General features: G+C 34.2%; 1 protein-coding gene across 2 annotated transcripts in view; it reads right to left on the bottom strand.

Moving 5' to 3' along the window:
• The window catches only part of LOC124366206, a 35,962-nt gene that overhangs the window by 4,773 nt on the left and 8,914 nt on the right, over positions 1-22,275 (bottom strand). For both annotated transcript variants that reach the window (XM_046822578.1, XM_046822577.1), the window contains 8 exons: positions 21,974-22,087; positions 20,553-20,739; positions 18,642-18,766; positions 17,561-17,856; positions 13,416-13,551; positions 6,464-7,019; positions 3,890-4,278; positions 2,872-3,109 (listed from right to left, as the gene is read on the bottom strand). In XM_046822578.1, coding sequence (XP_046678534.1) covers positions 2,872-3,109; positions 3,890-4,278; positions 6,464-7,019; positions 13,416-13,551; positions 17,561-17,856; positions 18,642-18,766; positions 20,553-20,739; positions 21,974-22,087 — 2,041 coding nt within the window. The remainder of the gene's footprint in view (positions 1-2,871; positions 3,110-3,889; positions 4,279-6,463; positions 7,020-13,415; positions 13,552-17,560; positions 17,857-18,641; positions 18,767-20,552; positions 20,740-21,973; positions 22,088-22,275) is intronic.

The raw sequence follows: 22,275 nt of genomic DNA, 5'->3' as shown, positions 1-22,275 counted from the left end.
ACCACTATTGCACCTATTAAACTCCTCATTAATTACAGGGACATTTCCAGAACAATTAAAAATAGCTAAAATTATACCAATTCACAAAAAAAACTGTAAAAAATGAGATGGATAATTATCGTCCAATTGCCTTACTGCCAGCATTTTCAAAAATTTATGAACGTGCCATGTCTCAGACCAATTACTTGATTACCTTGAAAAAAATCTGTTGCTGGATTCTTTTTCAACATGGCTTCAGAAAAGGCAAGTCAGTCAAAACAGCAGCATTGGAATTCATAGAATCAGTAATAGATTCCATTGATAATTCAGAAAAAAGCTCTTGGGATATTTTGGATCTTAGCAAGGCATTTGACAGCATTTCACATGAAATACTGCTAAAACGTCTTCATAATTTGGGGAGTAAAAAATTTTGCGTATAATTTGGTTTGAATCCTATCTGCTAAATAGGAAACAATTTGTTTCAAATTACACATTTAAATAAAAAAGAACTTCAAAAGTATACATAATTCAACAGTCAAGACTACTAAATTTTGGTGTGCCCCAGGGCTCAATCTTGGGTCCAATTCTTTTCATCTGTTACCTTAAAGGTGTACCAAAACTAGAGGGAAACAGTCAAGTAGTTTTTCTATGCAGGATGATGCAAATTTAAAAATATCGGCCAGCTCCAAAGAAGAAATTGAAATTCTATCTAGTTTAAATATTTCCACCATGAATAGTTTACTTTAAAAAGAACAATCTTCATATTAACCCAAATAAAACTAATTTTATCACTTTCTCTACTCAACAAGGAAAATCATATAACCCAATAATAAAATTAGATGACCAAAACCATATCACAGGTCAGTAGCTCAAAAATTTTTAGGTTTGGTAATAGACCAACACCTAAGTTTGGACAAATCATGTAACAATGATATTGCCAAGAATATCATCTAGTTTGTATGCCCTTCGCAAAATGTCCTTGATATGCAGCTCAAAAACATTGAAAATTAATTTATTTTGCATACATACATTCAATAATTTTATTTGGGATAAGCCTTTATGGTGGGAACTACAAATAAAAATATGGACTCTATTTTAAAGACTCAAAAACAGGCCATAAGAATCATTTTAAGATTGGGTCATAGTAATTCAGTTAAACAGCATTTTTCTACATTAGGAATACTAACTGTGTATAGTCTTTACGTTTTTGAAACTGTCTTAAGCATAAAAGAAACCTTTCATAAACCATTTAAAAACTAGGACACCCATCATCAATATTCAACAAGAAACAAAAACAAGTTGTGCTTAGAAAAACACAATTTGCAATTTTATTGTAAAAAACCCTCAAACATGGGTGCAAAATTTTATAATAATCTGCCTTCTAGTATTCAATCAGAGCCACATTTAAATAAATTTAAAGTCCTTCTGAAGCAGTATTTAATAAAAAGAGGCCTATATAGCCTGGAAGAGTTTTTTGAGCCGTGTATAATACTTGCTTAACTTTCTTTAATTTAATTAGTCACATTAATATAGTTACATAAAAAAAAAAAAAATAAATAAAATAAAAAAAAAACAGTAGCAGTCGTGGGACTGCCGATAGAAGTGAAAACGGAACTATTAAGTTGAAGAGTAATTAACAATACGTTATAGTAGCAGTACATCTGTAATTGTAAATGTGACGCGTTTTTAATTTTCCAATTTTAAAATCCACGAAAAAAAATATTATCAAATAACTAGAAATCTATTTTACCACGCTAGTAAGATAAATCTTATACCGTAATAATACTCATTTCATGATGAAGAGGTTAAATATTAAAAACATAATTAAAATGAATAATGCTAAATTTTAAATACAAATATTCGTACAAATATTAAAAATGTTTAAAAATATATTCGTTGTTTTCATTATTCATTTATCTGTATAAAAATATGTTGTAATTGCTCAATATTAATAGTTAGTTAAACATAGAATACAAGTGAGTAAACACCGAGTGAACAACAGTGAGTTGAACACCGTTGTAAATAATACAGTTATTGCTACGGATAAAGTATATAAATTGCAATAACAATTAAACCCACAATATTTTTAAAACTAATAAATTAGTTAAATTAACTTGGTTCTTTCGTAAAGGTATTTTTATTGCACAATAAACTAATTTATTGAGTTAATACGGTATCAGTGAGCCAATGCGCCAACTACAGTTCCGGCAGAAACGTTCACTCATCACTTCATACGCTACTACAGGCTAAACTAAACTTCCAATAAAAAAATGATAAATTACAAAAAAAATATTCATCTATTTTCACACAACTTTCTCGCTGACAAATTTTGTTTGACCAAAAAATAAAAAAAATCCTCGCAGTCTGTTTTCATACTCCGCCGGGGACAGTTTTAACACAGCGAGACTGACTTTTTTCATGCAGGTTAGTAGTCCCGCGGCCAAGTCTGCGGTTAAGAAACACAGCGAGACTGACTTTTTCAATGCAGGTTAGTATCATTAGCATGTTGGTGACGCGAACAGAGGATTTTACCCTCTACCAAAACGCTCAACGCGCCTAAAGAAGTTTTCACTTCAAAAAAAAAAACTTTGATATTTTGATACACTTGACATATAAATAAATAAGACAATATTAACTATATAAAAAGCTAACTAACAATTTAAAAATGTATTATCTACAGTTAAATACAATTATTACCATAGATTAAGACTACTTTTATGTTAGATAACTAGCACTATATTTTGTATTATTCTATAACTCTGTACAATATGTGACACAATAATTTTGACACTATTCTATGTACAATACCTGTGCTATCTTATGAATAAAGAAGTTTTGAATTGAATTATTTTCTACCATGGACCATCTAAATTAGGAAGCTAGAGTATCTACCTAGCAGAGACTTCGTGGCGGGTTGGGTGGTGAGCCACTGAGTCTCCTCGGCGGTCTCACTGCGAAGTGGCGGACCTATGAACTCAGGGACCGGTTTGTACAGCTGCAGAGGTTGCGCACCACTCCGCCAACTGTGAGGCTTACGGCCCCGCCTGCGCTCCTTGCTCACTCTCTGAATATCGTCCAACACCTGGGCTCTCTCGTCCTCTGGTAGCAGGGTTGACACTTCTTGTAGCACCTTTGGCCACCATAAAACTACAGTTTGCTACTCTAAATCACTTAAAAGTACTAAATTCATTTCAGAGAACAATTATACAATTTAATGTATTAAGATTAATGACACATCTCAGTTATACCTAAGGGAACAACACTCTGATTTTCAGACTGCAATTACTGTGGTCTCCCAATACTTTCAACACTTCAGAAGAAGAATATTACTGCCAATCATTTAACGTATAATAACAAAGTTCCTTATAAGCACTTATTTAAGTTGGATTCTAGTATATTTTCATTTCTACTTTCAATTTTTACAACCTTCCTCTCTGTAGCAAAAATAGTTCATGATTGATTATCCTCCATGCACATTTATACTTTACTTCATGATAGAGAACTAAAGTTTTTTATAACTACAATATGTTTCTCATTTTGATTTCCCAAATTGTATAATCTAAGCAGCATCATCAGCATTATCTGGCTAATTTAATATACATGGTTTCAAGATTTGAAATTATTTCAGCCAACTTAAAAATCATAAATTAATATATGTAACTTATTGGCTTTTGCACAGACTTTCATGCAACCAATAGCTTTCTAAAAAGAGAATGCCATTAGACAATAATTTGAAGTGGTAGTATAGAAAGTTTAGCACAAGAGTGCAGATTTTTGTAGTATTAATGCTTCATAATGTTTGAATAATTCGTCAATTGGCAAAACACTTCTTGATATTTTTGTTGGTTACATTAACGAAATTCCAATATAAACCTAATAAATAATTTTGAAATAAGATGGGCACACTTACAGAGAACTTGTTGAGAGTTACTAAGGCTTCGACAATGCTGCCAACTCCTCGGTGTGAGCCATAGCGTCTCTGGGCATCAATGGCACTTGCTATTGGGTTGGCAACACGCAGTCGACAGTGTGCAGAGTCTGACAATTCTGTATTGTCCAACCTGGCTTTCAGCAGTTCTTTTATTCCATTCGAGTGCCTGGGCAATGTGGCAAAATTGAGCTTGGAATCTGCTTTGCTGAGGCTGAGGTTCCTGCCAAGACTTCTCGTGCTGATGGCAGAATGCTGATTCAGCCGTACTCTGTACCTCAGCACTCGACCTGGGGCAGGGGTGAACACAAGTTCCACCCCTTCACTGTGCTGAGACGCTGAGTCTATCACTCGTTCTGCCCACTGCCATCCTGAGAATAAATAATTGTTCAATGTAATTTGTTGATTTCCTAGGAATATACAAGAAAGTAATCAGTATACAAGTGTTTTTGAAATCTCCTTATAAACTTCTTAAATTGTATCATGTTTAGCGAGCATTTATATTTATGGTTATATACATCATCATAATGTTCATATCTGGGAAAATGAAAACACTTTTGTCATTGTAGAAAATGGGCACAGCCATCCAAAAGAAAACATTTGGTGTAGAGGTGGGCCAGGCCATTCCGGAACTGGAACAGTTCCGACCGGAATGTGAGATAGAATGAATTCCACGAGATAGTTCCAGTTCCACGTGTTCCGCTTCGACATTGCTTGTCTACTTATTTCAGTTTCTGGCCGATTTTGATCCGGTATAATATAATACTATGTTCCGATATTTGAATTTTAAACACAAAATCTATCTGTTCAAGTTGTTTTCGTGTATCATAGATACAAAATTAAATTAATAAAAATTAAACTTTGTAAATGCTTATATTTGCGAATATCAATTTAATTTCTAAATCCACTCAACCACTGTCAGTATAGGTGATCAAAGTAAACTAAACAATTTTAATAAAGACAATTTTTCAAACAACAATAAACACAATAAGAAATATTTATGAAATGAATTGAAATTCACATATTTTACAGGTTACCACATGAAGATTGCTTGGAATCCAGATCGGAACTGGAACATTTACATTTGCCTAACAGAGCCGGAACTTTTAGGCACGTAACCTGTTTCAACAGAACATGGAGTTCTGAAGAAGTGAAATGTTCCAGGTCTGTTCTGGTTCCGATAGAACTGTTCTGGTTCCGATAGAACTGTTCCAGTTCTTTTGGCACATCTCTAATTTGTGCCGTGTTACCGTGTTATTTTGAAACAACCTGTGACACTAAACTGGATTATGAAAAACATCACATGATCAGTCTTTCTATATGATACCATGACTGAAGGTAATTTAAGGGGGTTCGGTATGCCCTATCCTTCCCATGTTAATTTGGCCAATTTTATGTACCTTTTTCTCAGAAACCTTTAAAGCTATCATCATCAAACTTTAGGACACTACGATTTAGACCTTTGTTAACATTTAGAGCGGAACAAAGTTAAAAAAAGAAGTTTTTATTTAATTTGTTTTAAATAAAAAATTTATTAATTTTTTGTAAAATAATTTATAATTATAATTTTTTTTAATAAAAATTTAAAATAGATTTTTATAATTTCTTCCACTCTAAGTGTTAACAAAGGTCTAAATAGTAGTGTCCTAAAGTTTGATGATGATAGCTTTAAAGGTTTCTGAGAAAAAGGTACATAAAATTGGCCAAATTAACATGGGAAGGATAGGGCATACCGAACCCCCTTAATATAAATCGAAATTTTCCTGAAACACCAAAACAATTAATTAATGCTTGTTAAGGTGTAGGTATAAGTATATTAAAACTAACAAAATATACACTTAAATATAAATTGTTATCACTATGCTGTCTATGATTAGCAACAGGATAAATATATTGCCTAACACTGCTTTTTTTTAATAGTTGCATTATTGTTTTATATGTGTATTATAAAAGCTAGCATGATAGGTGTTTACTTCACTAGATTATACAAACATTGTCTGAAAGTAAAATGGTTCTGTAGGTACTGCTGTATTCACAATTAAGATAATGTTGCTAACATTTGAAAGAATATTTAAAACCTACTAATATACCAATACAGTATTAGTAATAAAACTATTTAGAAAAATGTAATAATGCTGTCATTCCCTAACAGAATGTTTAAAATGTTATATCATTTTTATGCGTTTACATTGAATAATTTTTATTAGTTAATTGTGTATACTTAAAATCCTTCAATTTCCGCTAAATTTGGTATTGAAAGTTTAAAAGTTTTACCATTTTTAAATTTTAAATCACATAATATGTTTCATTGTTCACAATTATACTTCAGAATACTCGGAATTCACCTACTAGATTTCAGTATGATTTTAAAATAAATTTTGTATATAAGGAATATATACAGACATACAGAAAACTAAGCAAGATAGAACAGTACATTGTATGGCTAATAGTTTGTTTGGACCTAAAACTTTAAAAAATGGCAGGTAAAATATTGGGCATTAATTATAGGATACTCTTGCATATCTTTTACTACTGATTCTTAAGAAAAAGTGTTACCTTTCCGTATGGCGTCAGAGATTCCGTCTCTGGGAGAGATTTCATCCTCTACAACAAGTCTAGCAAACTTTCCTAGAGCAAACAACTCCTGGTTGTCTTGTCTCTTCTTCCACTCCTCGATGTGCCAACAGCTCTCGTGAGAGACAGCAAAGAGACGGTTCAAGTAAGGCCTCAGGACAGGTGACAAGTGCCTCCTATCTGAGTCCATCCCGTGGTACAACCAGTTTAGAACTTCTTTGACCAGAACTGAGTCCACTGACAAGTCAGCATTTGATGCGTCTTTTCTGACCTCCTCCATGAGGTTTGTCACAGCTGTTTCATAAGAGTCCATTTTCTTACAAGATCGGATGGAGTCCCGTTTGGGGGCACTGCGGGAATACGTCTTTGAGTTCCGTTTAATTTTTGTGTCATGGTCCTTCTTGTTTGACTGCAACGCTTTGGCCTGGTCTAGAATTGATGTTAACAGGTAGATCAGGTCTTCAGAGGATTCGTTTGTACTGTGTTTCGCTGAGGGGAGGTCGTTGTTCTGGTGAAAAAGACTAGGGAAATGTTGACCCTAAAAAAATGCAATAAATTAACTGGAAGGGTCAGTTATCTTATGGATAATATATGATCTACTAAATATTAAAATATGTTTATTATATTCTATAAAAATTGGTGGTATAAATTCCGAAATCAATTATTTTAATAATAAGCTCCATTCACTTTACAATATTTTTATGATCTATGATTATTGGTTAAGACATTTTAATTGTTCAATTAATTAATAATGACTATTTTTGTATTATTCTGGTTCTTTGATGTATAAAAAAACTTCAGGAATTCAGAATTATTAAAAATAATTTATTCAGTTTGATTGCACATTCATTTTTAAATACATATTTAACCTGCTTGATTGTGGTATGCCCTATGGTATGACTTACTAGATTTAAATTTAGGGCCTTTTCATGAATGCAATTTATGTATAACAAAATTAGCTTGTGCGTTAATCATAGTGATGAATAATTGTATGCATTGTATACATATACCATTAACATTTTTTTATTTGTGATACAGCAAACACTTATTGTATTTGAAGCTTCAAAACCAAACTGATTCACTGGATATTATTACTGTTTTTGGTAACAATTGTGAAATAAAACACAATTCAAAATTATATAAATACCATTTTATCTGGAAAAAAATAAAATTTTGTAATGTATGCTACAATATAGAAAATTCAAATCATAAATTATTTTAAAATAAATAATTATTTATGTATATATATATATATATATATATATATATATATATATATATATATATATATATACAGGGTGTTCTGAAAAAGGTGCCCATAAGTCAGGGCGTGATTCCTCACATCAAAATAAGAAAAAAAGGTCTAATTAACATAGGTCCGAAAATGCTTTTAGTTACCAAGTTATACAGGGTGAAAGATTTCGTCTGAATTTCAGTTCCCCTGCTGCAACGAAGCCCTACGGGTATTTGTTGCTGTTAATTAAGATGTACAATTTAGCGTACTTTTTATGTAAAATTAACTGAAAAATTGAATAAAACCGTTTCCAGATCTGTAGCTACAGTAATTTTTAAGATATGTGACGAAATTACGCGAAACTTTGGTCCCGAAAAAAAAAACAAGTTACATTTAGGTTTGAAGCAGATTTACTATGTTAAATGTACAATAAACACAAAATATTTTTTCCACGGTACTTGTAGAAAATTTTAATTTCGAAGAGAAAGATGTAAAATAAGTCTATAATAGACAAACGCAAACTTTAAAAAAATAATCCTTAATTACATACAAAACGCATGAAAAATAGACAAAATCTGTTAAGCTCTCTACAAATTGTAATATTGAAATTAAAACAGCTGTTTTATTAAAACAAATTAATGAGTTACTATATTTTTTATCAAGTAAATATTTTTAACAATCATACATTATCATACATAAAAAAGTTATCTGAATTATCATTCAACAAAAAAGTTACACTTGTCCTAAAAAAACTAACCACGTCACAGTAGATGTTCAAAATGTTTCCCCTCATTCAAAATACAAGCATCCAGCCGTCTTCTCATAGGACTGCCGAACTCTTTCGAATCGAAGATCCCAGGTTTCTCACGTATCCTTTGAATCCCGTTAACAATCCTTATTCGCAACTCTTCTATGGTATCCACAGGCGAGTCGTAGACAAGCGTCTTTAAATGTCCCCATAAGAAAAAGTCCTAGAGGATTGAGGTCAGGTGACCTTGCAGGCCATGCTACTGGGGCTCCTCGACCAATCCATCTGGTTTGGATATGCTTCATTTAAAAAATTCCTCTTACTTGTAATGTGTAATGAGCTGGAGCTCCATCCTGCATGAACCACATGTTGTTGCGTGTGTATAGTGGCACATCTTCGAGTAACTCATTCAGATTAGTCGTCAAGAAATGTAAATAATTTTCACCATTGAGCGTATCAGGTAAAAAACTAATAAAAATTTTATTCACCCAGAATAGCAGCCCATACGTTTATAGAAAACTGATATTGGTGACGGTTCTCTGAAATAGCACGTGGATTTTCAATTGCCACATGTGAGTATTGTGGGTGTTAAGAATAGCCATTCTTGAAAATTTTGCTTCATCAGTAAAAGATAATGTAATTTAAAAAATGTGGATTTCTGCACCTTTGGATAAGCCATTGGCATAGCTGAACACGAGGAAAGTAATCTCGAGGCAAAAGAGCCTGGACCTTTTGATAGTGATAAGAATGCAACTGCTGCTCGTGTAAAATCTTTCCAGACAATTGAATTACTAACACCGAAATCCAAGGCTAGTTCTCTAGTACTTCTTCCAGGATGATTCTCTATTTCGTCCAACACGCCCTCCTCCAATTCAGCTGCACACGTTGTACGTGGCCGTCCTGATCTACCAACTTTTCCAGATTTAAAGGTTCCCGTCTCGCTTAGCCTTCTATGAATGGAAGAAAACATTTTTATGAGTCGGTAACTGTCTATGAGGAAAATGTTTCCTGATAGAGTCGTCTAGCCTGACGCACTGTTGCAAATGTGCAAGACCGTACATTAAATGCATGTCTGCAATTTCAACCATTAGTGTACATAATATTCATATTACCTGCCATGATGAATAAGATATTATTAGCTATCAAAAATTAACTTCAACGGCACTCGCACTAACTTGTATTAAAGTACAGATCAACACACGCACTTAATGAGCAATGGAAAAATAGCTGCTTGTAATGTTTATTTAAATTATTATAAACAATGTTACATTGTTAAAAAACATATGTTTTAAAATGAAATTTATTTTTGTTTCTCAAATCAAATATTTTAATAAAACAGCTGTTTTAATTTCAATATTACATTTGTAGAGAGCTTAACAGATTTTGTCTATTTTTCATGCGTTTTGTATGTAATTAAGGATTATTTTTTTAAAGTTTGCGTTTTGTCTATTATAGACTTATTTTACATCTTTCTCTCTTCGAAATTAAATTTTCTACAAGTACCGTGAAAAAATATTTTGTGTTTATTGTACATTTAACATAGTAAATCTGCTTCAAACCTAAATGTAACTTGTTTTTCGGGACCAAGTTTTCGCGTATTTCGTCACATATCTTAAAAATTACTGTAGCTACAGGTCTGGAAACGGTTTATTATTCAATTTTTCAGTTCATTTTACATAAAGTACGCTAAAATTGTACATCTTAATTAACAGCCCAACAAATACCGTAAGGGCTTCGTTGCAGCAGGGGAACTGAAATTCAGACGAAATCTTTTACCCTGTATAACTTGGTAACTAAGCATTTTCGAACCTATGTTAATTAGACCTTTTTTTCTTATTTTGATGTGAGGAATCACGCCCTGACTTTATGGGCACCTTTTTTTTCAGAACACCCTGTATACAGGGTGATTCGGTTTAGTGTTACCGGCACTTTCTGAGCTGATTGTACTATAAAAAATAAAGAAAAAAGTTCATACAAACATGGGTCCGGAAATGCTTCCTTACTGGGTTATGGCCAATTGAAGATTTCACCAAAAATTGTGTGCAGGAGGTCAAATGATGATTTGCCGCCGTGTTTATGAAGAGATTATTTATAGGCGAATGCAACTTTTTCTAACGGATTTTTAGATGAGAAATTGAATAAAGTTCATCTCATAGCAGTATCACATTTAGTTTTTTTGTGTTATACTACAAAAAACAGAAATAAAATAATTTTGAAAAACACTTTTTTAAGGAGTTTAAACGGACAATTATTTTGTTAAATAGGCATTGAAGACCCACATTTTTTACAAAGAAACTTGCAGAAAATTTAATTCTGAATAAAATTTATGTGCCACACGGCTATTAACAGCGAAGTATTAGTTTCTGGAATTTAATTTTACAACAAACATTCTACCAAGCAAGAAATACGTATTTAGTAAATAAACACCGTAATGTAATGATATAAGGTTACACAAATAATTTGATTTAGCATACAATTGTAAAATACGATTTATTAGATTACTGCTCAACTAAAAAACAATAATACTATTACTTTTTTAGGACTATCCAAATGGTTACATCATGTACCTACATATCTTTGTCAACGTTAGCTTTACAGAAGGTAAAATTATGTTTTTATAAGTTGGTATCACAAATCAGCTGTTCAACAATACACTGCAATTTATTGAGGAATCCAAATTATTTGTTACCAATTCTGTACTAGTTTAATGAGTGCAATTTAATACAATTAATTTACTACTCGTTGTTAGTGAAGTGTATTTTAAAAGTAACTTACTATCACAATTGCAATGCCTTTGTTATTTACAACGGAAGAATATGCCGACATGGTATTTGTCCTTAGGCGTTTTGTGACGGAAATGCAACCGCTGCTACTGCAGAATACCGAAGACGATTTCCTAATCGCAGAGTTCCAAACCCAAAAACGATCAGTGGATCATTTCGTACCCTAAGAGTAACAGGTAAACTTCCTAGTATTAATAATTATCGGGATCGCCCTGCCCAGAATAATGTAGATATGGAAGAGGCTATAATCATGGCTACTGAACGCAGTCCTGGTGTCAGTACACGGCGTCTTTCTAGGCGATTCGCAGTGTCTCAGTCTGAAGTATGGAGAACTTTGCGCAAAAATAGCATGTTCCCTTACCATAAAACAACAAGTTCAAAGTATTCAACCAACAGATCCTCCTCTTCGATTGGAATTTTGCAACTGGGTTTAATTAGAAACCGTCAACATCATAGAACCATTTTATATTCACTGATGAAGCTCAATTTACCCGAGATGGCGTCAACAACCTTCACATAAAACACACTTGGGCAGAGGGAAATCCACATAGTACAATCGTGCGCAACTTTCAACACAGATTTAGTGTAAATGTATGGTGTGGACTCATTCATGATCGATTAATAGGAACCATTCATTCTCCGAGGACATCTAAATTCCCGCATGTACCTAGAATTCCTTACAGAACAACTACCACTATTATTAGAAGATGTTCCATTAGCAGCAAGGTGCAATATTATTTATCAACATGATGGTGCCCCTGCCCACTTTTCCCCATAATGTAGACAATGCACTTAAACGAGCAGTTTCCCGGGCGATGGATTGGTCGCGGTGGACCACACACTTGGCCACCAAGATCACCAGATCTAACTCCATTAGATTTCTGTATATGGGGTTGGATGAAGAACCTGGTGTACCAGGAAAAAGTAAATACACGTGAAGAGTTAATAAATCGAATTGAAGATGCCGCCGCACAAATCAAAAACAATCGTGCAGCGTTGCGGAGGATAACTCGATCAATCAGAAAAGCGAGCTGCTAAGTGTATTGAAGTACAAGGACTGATTTTTGAACACACTGTTATGAAAGTGGTAACGTAGTATTATAAGCTTTAGATGAAAAACAATAATTTATTTAAAACTTAATTTAAATTGCATCCTAATAAATCTTATGTGTACTCTATGTCATTAAAATGCGGTTTTTCCTTTGCTTTGGAAATTTCTTGCTTGTAAGAATGTTTGTTGTAAAATTAAATTCCAGAAACTAATACTTCGCTGTTAATAAGCCGTGTGGCACATAATTTTATTCAGAATTAAATTTTCTGCAAGTTTCTTTCTTTGTAAAAATGTGGGTCTTCAATGCCTATTTAACAAATAATTGTCCGTTTAAACCTTAAAAAAGTGTTTTCAAAATTATTTTATTTCTGTTTTTTGTAGTATAACAAAAAAACTAAATGAGATACAGCTATGAGATGAACTTTATTCAATTTCTCATCTAAAAAAAATCCGTTAGAAAAAGTTGCATTCGCCTATAAATATCTCTTCATAAACACGCGGCAAATCATTCATTTGACACCTCCTGCACACAATTTTTGGTGAAATCTTCAATTGGCCATAACCCAGTAAGGAAGCATTTCCGGACCCATGTTTGTATGAACTTTTTTTCTTTATTTTTTATAGTACAATCAGCTCAGAAAGTGCCGGTAACACTAACCGAATCACCCTGTATATATATATATATATATATATATATATATATATTATATATAAATCCCTCTTTCAGTCCCACTCTACATGGTGAGTGCATGAGAAAGTGATCGAGTTATCTCTTGTGACATTTCTTGCTTGCAAAGCTTACAGTTACAAAACTTTTTATTGTTTGTCTCTGGGCTAGAAATCGGAGGTAACGAATATTGCAGGGCTGGATTGGGTTGATATTTGTATATATATGCATTTTTGGATTATGATGGTTTTGAGTTCTTGAGACCATGATTGATGAATATTAAGTATGTTTCAGAAATTCTGTCTTGAGAGTAATTTTCTTAAGCAAGCATTTTTGAAAAACTAACTTACATCAGCAATAACACCTTACGTATGATTCCTAATTATATGACTTCAGCTAGCATATACACATAGCAAGAATTAAATGCCCAAAAGGACCATTAGTCTTTCACCTGGTACAGAGTGAGAGCTCGTACAGTGAGCATGCCTCTCAGGATGAGTCTCACGTACTCCAGCTGGCGGGCAGAGTACTGCGAGGCTGCCCCGCTGCTGTAGCCACTCCCAGGGGCAAACCCCAATCTTCTAGACCTACATCAGGCTAGATTAGTGAGTAATAGACATAGAGCTCGTAAATTGAGTATGCCTCTCATGGTGAGTCTCGCATACTCCAGATGGCGGACAGAGTACTGCGAGGCTACCCTGCTACTGTAGCCACTCCCGGGGGCAAACCCCAATCTTCTAGACCTACATCAGGCTAGATTAGTGAGTAATAGACATAGAGCTCGTAAATTAAGTATGCCTCTCATAGTGAGTCTCACGTACTCCAGCTGGCGGACAGTGTTCTGCGAGGCTGTATTAGTAAGTGAGGAGTAAACGTAGCTAGTGGTATAAATATATTTTTGAACCTTATGCAAATACATAAAAAAGTTAACAGATTATCAAGAAAATTATTTTGATAATTTTATTTGAAATTGTGTTTGCCACAAGGTAAAAAACTTGGATTTGACAGTGGCATGAAAAACACTATATTATTATGTATGTCTCTATTATTCAATTTGTTATATTTATTAAAAGGTTCTTCTATATTAATAACACAATTTATGTATTATGGCAATGAGTGAAATTGCATTCAAAAATCTTTTACCAATTGGAGCAAAAACTAAAATCCAGCAGGATTATTAGAATAATAATATATATCCAACACAGTATTTTTGAATTCGAATTTGGTGTTATGGTAGGTTTCGGATTCTAGGACCCCCTGCTTCAAGTGAGCTAATGAAGGTACAACATGAGACTGTATGGAGGTAAAAACTGGACACTAAATTTAAGTGATATTAACTCTTATTGTCTATAATTGACTCTCTCAAAACAGTGATTCGACTGTATAGTATAATATATATTACATGGGTGAGTTCTAAACTAAACGTAATCACTCGTAAGAGCTTATTTCTATAGCTAAAAACGAAGTAAGAAAAAGTTCATAAAAACCATATGCGCCGGAAAACGGCTTTCGTTAGCGAGTTACGCCTAGCGAAAAGGATTTCGCTCACGGGATTTAAGAACACCTTGTGAAGTCAGATGCGATATAAAATGGTAAAGGTAGTTACAAAGATAACAAATACGATTGTTTTTTTATTTTTAATATCTGACAAATTTATTTAAAATTCTCGTCCCAGAGAGCCTTTTTTTTGGTGTAATGGCAATTACTTTCAGAGATATCAAACTCAAAACCACAAAATTGGTGCAAAGAAATAACACATTTTTGTGTTTAAAAACCGTAAGATTACTTCCATAAATGTTAAAATGTTTTTAAAAGGGTCATTTTTTCTTAAAGCAGATGTTAGATCATTTAATTCTGAAAAGGGATTGCATGTGAAATACATAGGAAAAAATTAATAATATGTATTGAAATTTACTTTATTTTACAAATAAAACAAGACGCACAAAAATGCATAATTCGTAATCTGCAAAAAAAATTGAAACTTAATTGTTTAGGTTGTAGAGTAAAAAGCTATCATGTTATTCTAGACTGAACATAACATAAAATGTAATTAACCTTTATAAACTGTAATAATTCACCTAAAATAGTTGCTCAAAGTGTCCTCCGTTGTTAAGCAATGCACTTTTTTTCGCACGACTAAAACCACTCTTTCTAGGCGTTGTTCATAACGCTTGGAGGCATACTTGATAGTTTTTTTCTGCCGCCTCTGGTAATGCGATTGACGTAACTCCTCTAAGGTGTTTATCCGTTTTGAATAAACAATTGACTTTCATCCAACCCATAAAAAAAGTCTGCTGGGCGTGATGTCAGGAAGAACGTGGTGGCCATTTTACTGTCCTTTTCGACCAATCCATGTCTACGTTATGAATCATTTTAAATAGTTTTCAACAGCATTCAAAAAAATGTGGAGGTGCTCCCGACGTGCAATAAACCATGCAATTATTCTGTTTTGAACAGGAATATCTTCCAGAGGTAGGCAGGTTTGTTCATAAAAAATTTTAAGTACGCTACTCCATTAAATCGTATTAGGAGGAAAAATGGACCAATCAAATTATCACCCAGAACACCAGCCATACATTGACTGAATAATGTAGTTGAAAAATGCTCGTCGCAGTTTTCATGTGGTTGTCGAACGCCCAAGTATGTATTACGAAAAAATTACAATCCATTTCAAGTAAAACAGGATTTCACAGTAACGAGAATACGCCGAAGAAAATACTGATGCGTAAACAATTTCTATCTTAACCAGCGCAGAACATCTTCCGTGTTATTAAAACTTGCGGTAATAACTTGAAACACGTGTATCTGGAATGGGTTACAACTGTGCTTCATGAAGTGTCCGCCATACTCTTTACTGGCAAATATTTAACTGACGTGATAATCGATCTGGTCTTGAGTTGGTGATAATTCAACAGCATTTATTATGCTGTTTCATATTATAGTTCCTTGCGGTTTCTACGTACACCAGTATCTATTCGCTTCCGGTTTAAAGCTACCAGTTTTCTCTAAAGTCGCTCTCCAGTAGAGTGAGATGAAAAGGGGGGGGGGGGGGGGGGGGGGGGGGGGGGGGGGGGGAATAAATGAATAGGGGGGTAAAATGGGGGGGGTTGATTAAATTGTGGGGGGGGGGTTTTTTTTTTTTTTTGGGTGTTTTTTTTTTTTTTTTTTTTTGGGGGGGGGGGTTTTTTGTTTTTTTTTTTGGGGGGGGGGTGTTTTTTTTTTTGGTTGTTTTTTTTTTTTGTTTTTTTTTTGGGGGTTGGTTTTTTTTGTTTTTTTTTTTGGGGGGGGGGGGGGTTTGTTTGTGTTTTTTTGGTGGGGGGGGGGGGGGGTTTGGTTTTTTTTTTTTTTTTTTTTTTGTTTTTAAAGGATTTGGGGGATTATGGGAGGAGTGGTTTGGTGATATGTGAATTAGGAAAGTTTAATGGATTGTTAACTTTGGCCGAAATCAGTAACAAGTCGTTTTAACTCTTCAAACGAATACAACCATTTACTTGTATCTGCCAGTATTTTATCTAAGAAATTACATACACTTTTTATAAAAATATTTAATAAAATATTTTTAAAATAAATTTTAATAAAAGATTTTATACACTTGTATAAAAAATTTCCAAATAATCACAGATCTCACAAAATACAATCTTCACACGCCAAATTACAAAAAAACATCCATAAAGGTTATTCAAATATTACTTCAATGAACTTAATTGTTGATCAGCTGATATTCCAACCTTTGCAAATAAAATAAACATAAAAAGTGTTGAATAAATGAACATCTGTTACTTCACAACCTAAACATTAGTTAATATTTTATGCCAGATATGAATATGCATTTTGTGCGTCTGTTTATTTTTAAATAAAGCTAAATTTCAATACCTAGTATTAATTTTTATTTCCTAATAAATTCCACATAATCTTTCAGAATTAATTTCTACCAATCTTTTGAAAAAAAATGACCTTTATTTAAATCATATATGAAGTAATCTTATCTTAAACACAAAAATATGTTATTTTCTTTGCACCAATAATGTGTTTTACGTAAGATCTCTCGAAAGTATTGCATTTACCAGCTCTGTTACGAATTTTAAATAAATTTTTCCCCAGATTTATTAAACATAAAAAAACAATCGATTTGTATCTTTGTAACTACCTTTACCATATTGATACGGCTGACGTTTCACAAGGGTTCTGAAATCCGGGCGAAATCTTTCGCTCAGGCGTAAACACGACTAACGAAGCGTTTCCGGCATATGGTTATATGAAACTTTTTTACTTGTTTTTTAGCTATAAATAAGCTCCCGAGAGATTGCCGTTTAGTTTTGAATCACCCTGTAAATATATATATATATATATATATATATATATAATAAAGTAAGTAGAATATGTAGTAGATTTCTCAGAAAGTTTTTATTTAAATGTAATATAATGTATAGGTGTAATGTAAGAAGAAAAGTGTCATGTATCACAATCCAAATATTTGAACTCCAGTGAGAGGGTTATAGTTTACAAACACCCTCAGTATACATCATTGACCAGAAACTGGATATGTCATCAAAATTAAAATCAACATTATATTTATATAAATCAATGTTTGTGTACCTGGTAGTAGTTGGGGGTGCCAGAGCCATGAGCACGTCCTGCCACTTGCCCACGAGCCGAGAGTCCAGCTGCTGCCAGGCTTCCAGGGGAGGCAGTGAGGGGGGCAGAGGCTGCAGAGAGAACTCATGGAGACGACACAGCAGCGAAACCAGGAGTTCAGCATCATGGCAGTAGTCCTCCTCTGTGTAGTGCAGGGTACCACCACCAGGAGCGCTCAACATCACGTTAAACCATGGGAACCAGTAGGAACGGTGACGCTGAGTCCTCAAACCTGTCACTAGCTGGTCCAGAATAACCTGCAATCATTACAATCATGTTATTTATCCAAGTTTGTAACATAAACCATCCCTCAGGATAGATCACTTTTGGTTGGTTTATACAATACTGGTTCCGGTTGAACCAATACTAAGTACAGCAAAAACCAATGTGTCACTTAAATCTGCGCAATCTATGGATGTCCAGGAGCGGCATATCACCAACCGCAGATCTTAAGATATTGGGGTGCAAGGGTAGATAGTAGATCTAGTCTACTGCAGGAGATATGGGAATTATTCGGGCTCCCTTAGTGTTACGGGCTGTTGCTAGCCTAGACATAAGGGCGTGCCTGCTTTGATTGGAGAGACTGGTACTATGCTAGCTTCCTCTTTTTTGAAAGAGAGATGACAGATTAATTCCCAATATCCTACCGCATGGATCTTGATAGGAAGTGGCACCTACCCCCAACCTTACCCTTCCAGAATATCCTGTCACTCCGGAAGCAGCGTAAAGGTCCTTTTAGGTCTAAATGCAGTTTATAGCTTTTTGTTCTAAGAGAACAAAAAAAACACATACACAAATCATGACTTAAATTAAGTTTAACCAAATTAAAAATATTAACTTCCAAGTTTAAAAATGTAAAAAGAAATACAAATTTCTGATTAGTAATTTTTTAAGACATTCTCTAACCAAGATCGCTTTTAAAATCTTCTATTCTTTATTGTCAATGGTAGAACCAATAGATATTACATAATGTAGATAACATTATAATAATGTTACAGACTAGGTAAAGTTCCAGCTAGGCTACAACCAGTAGATTTATTACCAAAACATGTGTTGACAGCTTGTCATGATCCCAGTCTCGCAAAGTGGCTATAAGAGATTCGTGGTCCTCTTCCAACCGGAACCAGAGAAATGTCTTCAGCATGTAGTCACTAACCACTTGACCTCCTAAAACATTACGCACAATCCTTTAACATCATTTGCATGAAAAGCTTCTAAGGTTCTAATCAGTAATAACTGTGTTTTAAGATCTGTAATCTGATTTCTTCCTTAGGTGGATTGACATATAATTACAATCTAGGTTGAAATAAACAAATCATACCGAAATGTTTCAGTGTAAGTGCTCTAAAACATTTAACACAGGAATCACGTTGCGTGTTTCCTCCATGCATAATATTTATAAGACATGCATTGAATAAAACAAAAACTGAACTAAAGTATACAAGTTACAATATGTCACACAATACGCAGTAATGAACCACTGACAACTCAGTGTGAACTTCAAACATCTAATTATACAGATAAAGCAAATCAATTAAACTATTTTATGTTACACTGCTTATTCTCAGAAGAAATATTGTATTACACTTTGTTTTGCTTAGTTACTAATAAAAAAAATAACTAAACTAATTAATTTACGAGTTTACAGAAAACGTTAAAATGGTCTACAATTAAGGATTCAATGTATGAAGTTTTGTGTAAAGAATCCAAATTGCATGATGTGTAACTGTTTTCTAATAGTTTGATATATATTATGGATCGAACAATTAGATTTTTATTACTAAACAGTTTTGTTAAAATTAATTGTAATTATATTTAGATACACTATTCTGAACAAAGTTCCATATAAAATATGGCAATGAACGATATAGTTTGTAAGTTGGGTTCCTAATACATGACACAATTACATGCCAGTAGGAGGATTAATTGATGGACCATGATGAAATTACTCATACAACCAAGGACGTAGCCATCCAGGGGTCCAAGGAGGTCCGGACCCCCCAAATTTTAAAATGGTAAAATTATTTTTTTAGTAAATGATTATTTCTTAAACAATTCAGTATTACTGACATGTACTGCAGATCGTTCTCAACAAATAAATGGCCAAGAACTTTTTAAGGAACAAAATGGGGCTTTAAGCCTCGCGCGCACTACGACGGAACGGGAGGACACGACAGAATTTTTCAAATATGAATAGTATTGATTGTTATGGAGATGCGCGCACTTGGACGGACGGGACGGAAGAGACGCGTCGGACGTCAGTCAGATTATCTGAGGAAAAGAACTTTTGAACAAATTCTGCGCGTCGGCGACGTCGAGTCCGTCCCGTCCGGTGTTGTGCGCACACACCTCAGACGGAACGGAAGGAAATTTTCTCTATTCCAGCTATATCTTCTGAGCCAAAATGGATGTCTCCAAGTTAATTTCTCTTGTTCAAAACTACACCGAGCTGTACAACATGCGTCATCCTGAATATTTTAACGTCAATAGAAGAGAGAATTGTTGGGAAGAAATCGGTGACGATGAAAAAACTTTTCATCGTCTTCTATCAAATCTGGGAATAACGTATGAAACTCCCCCAAAGCTAACCTTTTAGTGTTTATGTTATGTACCCAAAACCTGGCTTTTCTTCGTCTTCTCTCTGCCTCTTCTTCTTCTATTACGAATGCAGCAACAATAATTAATTCTTCATCTAAGCACTGAAGCATCTTTGACAATGTTTTAACACAGACTGAGAACTTGATTAAAACACCCAAGACGAGTCTGGCGTGGCGCGGCGGTTCCGTCCTAATGCGCGCACCCTATCTTGAAATTTCCAGTCGTCCGTTCTGTCGTTTCCGTCCGTTCCGTCGTAGTGCGCGCGAGGCTTTACTCTCTGTTCAATACGGGAAAATATCAGTTGTTTAGACTCCCCAAAATATTTTCCTTGCTACGTTCTTGCATTCCAACCCACCATTAGTTGTCCGTCTCATGTCTGCCAGTATATTGCGCAGTGCTGCCAAAACACGAGCTGGTGTACTGTGTGCAGCGTAATGTGAGAGTAGGGCGCACTCTGTCGCTGGAAACCTGAACTGCCAGGTGGCGGAGCGATCATCACATCGAGTGGTAGGGTGCGGAGGAGCCGGTACCAGATAGAATCCCTTTAAATAACAACAGATTAATATAAATTGGGGTATCAGTATCATTGTTTTGGATTCTTAAATGCAACAGAAATTTGTATCTCATCACAATGTAGACATAGTATAGTATGAATTGTTCATTGTCAAGGATAAGTCAATACGAAATAGACTTTCCTCAATGAAAGTGGTGTATTGTGGATGTAGCAAGTAGAAGTTAGATGTTGGATGCTTACGGAAGTTGGTGGGAAGAAGGGAAAAGACTTCTGGAAGGGATTTATGTGGTCTCATCTCTACAATTTTATTTTGTTCATTAGTTGTATTCAGGCCGAGGTTAGATACGGCAGCAGCTTTATTTTCAAGATTTTCACCAGCAAAAGTCTTAAACATAATGAAACTCTTGTATTGGAGATAAAATGTTATTGAGTATTCAAAAGTATAAATGCTTTTTTTTTGTCCTAAGGGAAAAGGACAGTTTGTTCGCGCGCGCTTAGTCCTAAAAGGACATTTGCGCCTCCCTTACCTACTATAAATGATAGAGTTAGGAAGTTAGTACCAAGATTTGATTTTAGTTTATACCATCTAATTGAAAATACTCAGCATTTTGTGATTAATGGATTTCTTATTGGAATAGAAGTACTGTTATGGTATTATAATTTGTTCCACCATTGATGAGCATTTGTTATTCCACAAAGTTTGTGCTACAAGAAGGGGCTTTATAGAATTTGATATATGGATATAGAGTGAAAGACTAGAATAGAGGTTTGTCGGTCTCAAGAATCTATTCTATGAAGAGGAAAAGTATTGTAAAAATTAGAATAGTGTCTCACAATGAAAATGGGACTATAAGTATAATCCTATTGAAAGTACTGATTATGGAATGGCAAATGTTAGTTCAAGTAATCCAGGACTAATCACTACCTGAACTGCTGATAACATAACAGGATTTTGGAGATGGTAGTCATATGGCATTGTGTGAAGATGGATATGTCTCATTTGTCATCCTCTCCACCAATAAATACCCATGTTTGGGTTAAGTACATCAGCCCGCAAAACAACATCGAGTTTATTTAACTTTAAATGTTTACTATAAAAATGAAACGTAAACTTATTATAATTTGTGCAGCAAAGAGATTCGTAGCCCAGGAAGCTACTCTTAAGATAGAATTAAATCCTACCTTAGACCAGTGCCTTCCCAACGGTTGGCTATGGTCATGTTCTATTACATGCTTTAACTTGCGTAAAACGTCACACTCACCATGGTGGCTACCTGTTGGTAAAGCAAGATGTCAACGTGAGAGAGAGAAATTCGGCTCGGGAAGTCACAACTGTGAGGCCATCCTGTGAACCCAATGCCTAGTGTTAGCGTTACCTATGAACAACACAAATGTGCATAATTTCATTTCATTTTAATAGAAAACCCCCTTTATAGTGTAACACATTTACAATGGAACAATCTTCTATGAGGAATATCCATCTATATGTGTCATCTCTTACTATTTCATTGTGCACGTTAATAGTGTAAAATTAAAAGATAGGTGACACAATTTTAGAATGCTG

Source organism: Homalodisca vitripennis, chromosome 7, assembly GCF_021130785.1.
Source record: "Homalodisca vitripennis isolate AUS2020 chromosome 7, UT_GWSS_2.1, whole genome shotgun sequence".
In the NCBI taxonomy this organism is placed as follows: domain Eukaryota; kingdom Metazoa; phylum Arthropoda; class Insecta; order Hemiptera; family Cicadellidae; genus Homalodisca; species Homalodisca vitripennis.
This window is presented reverse-complemented; position numbering and strand designations above follow the sequence as displayed.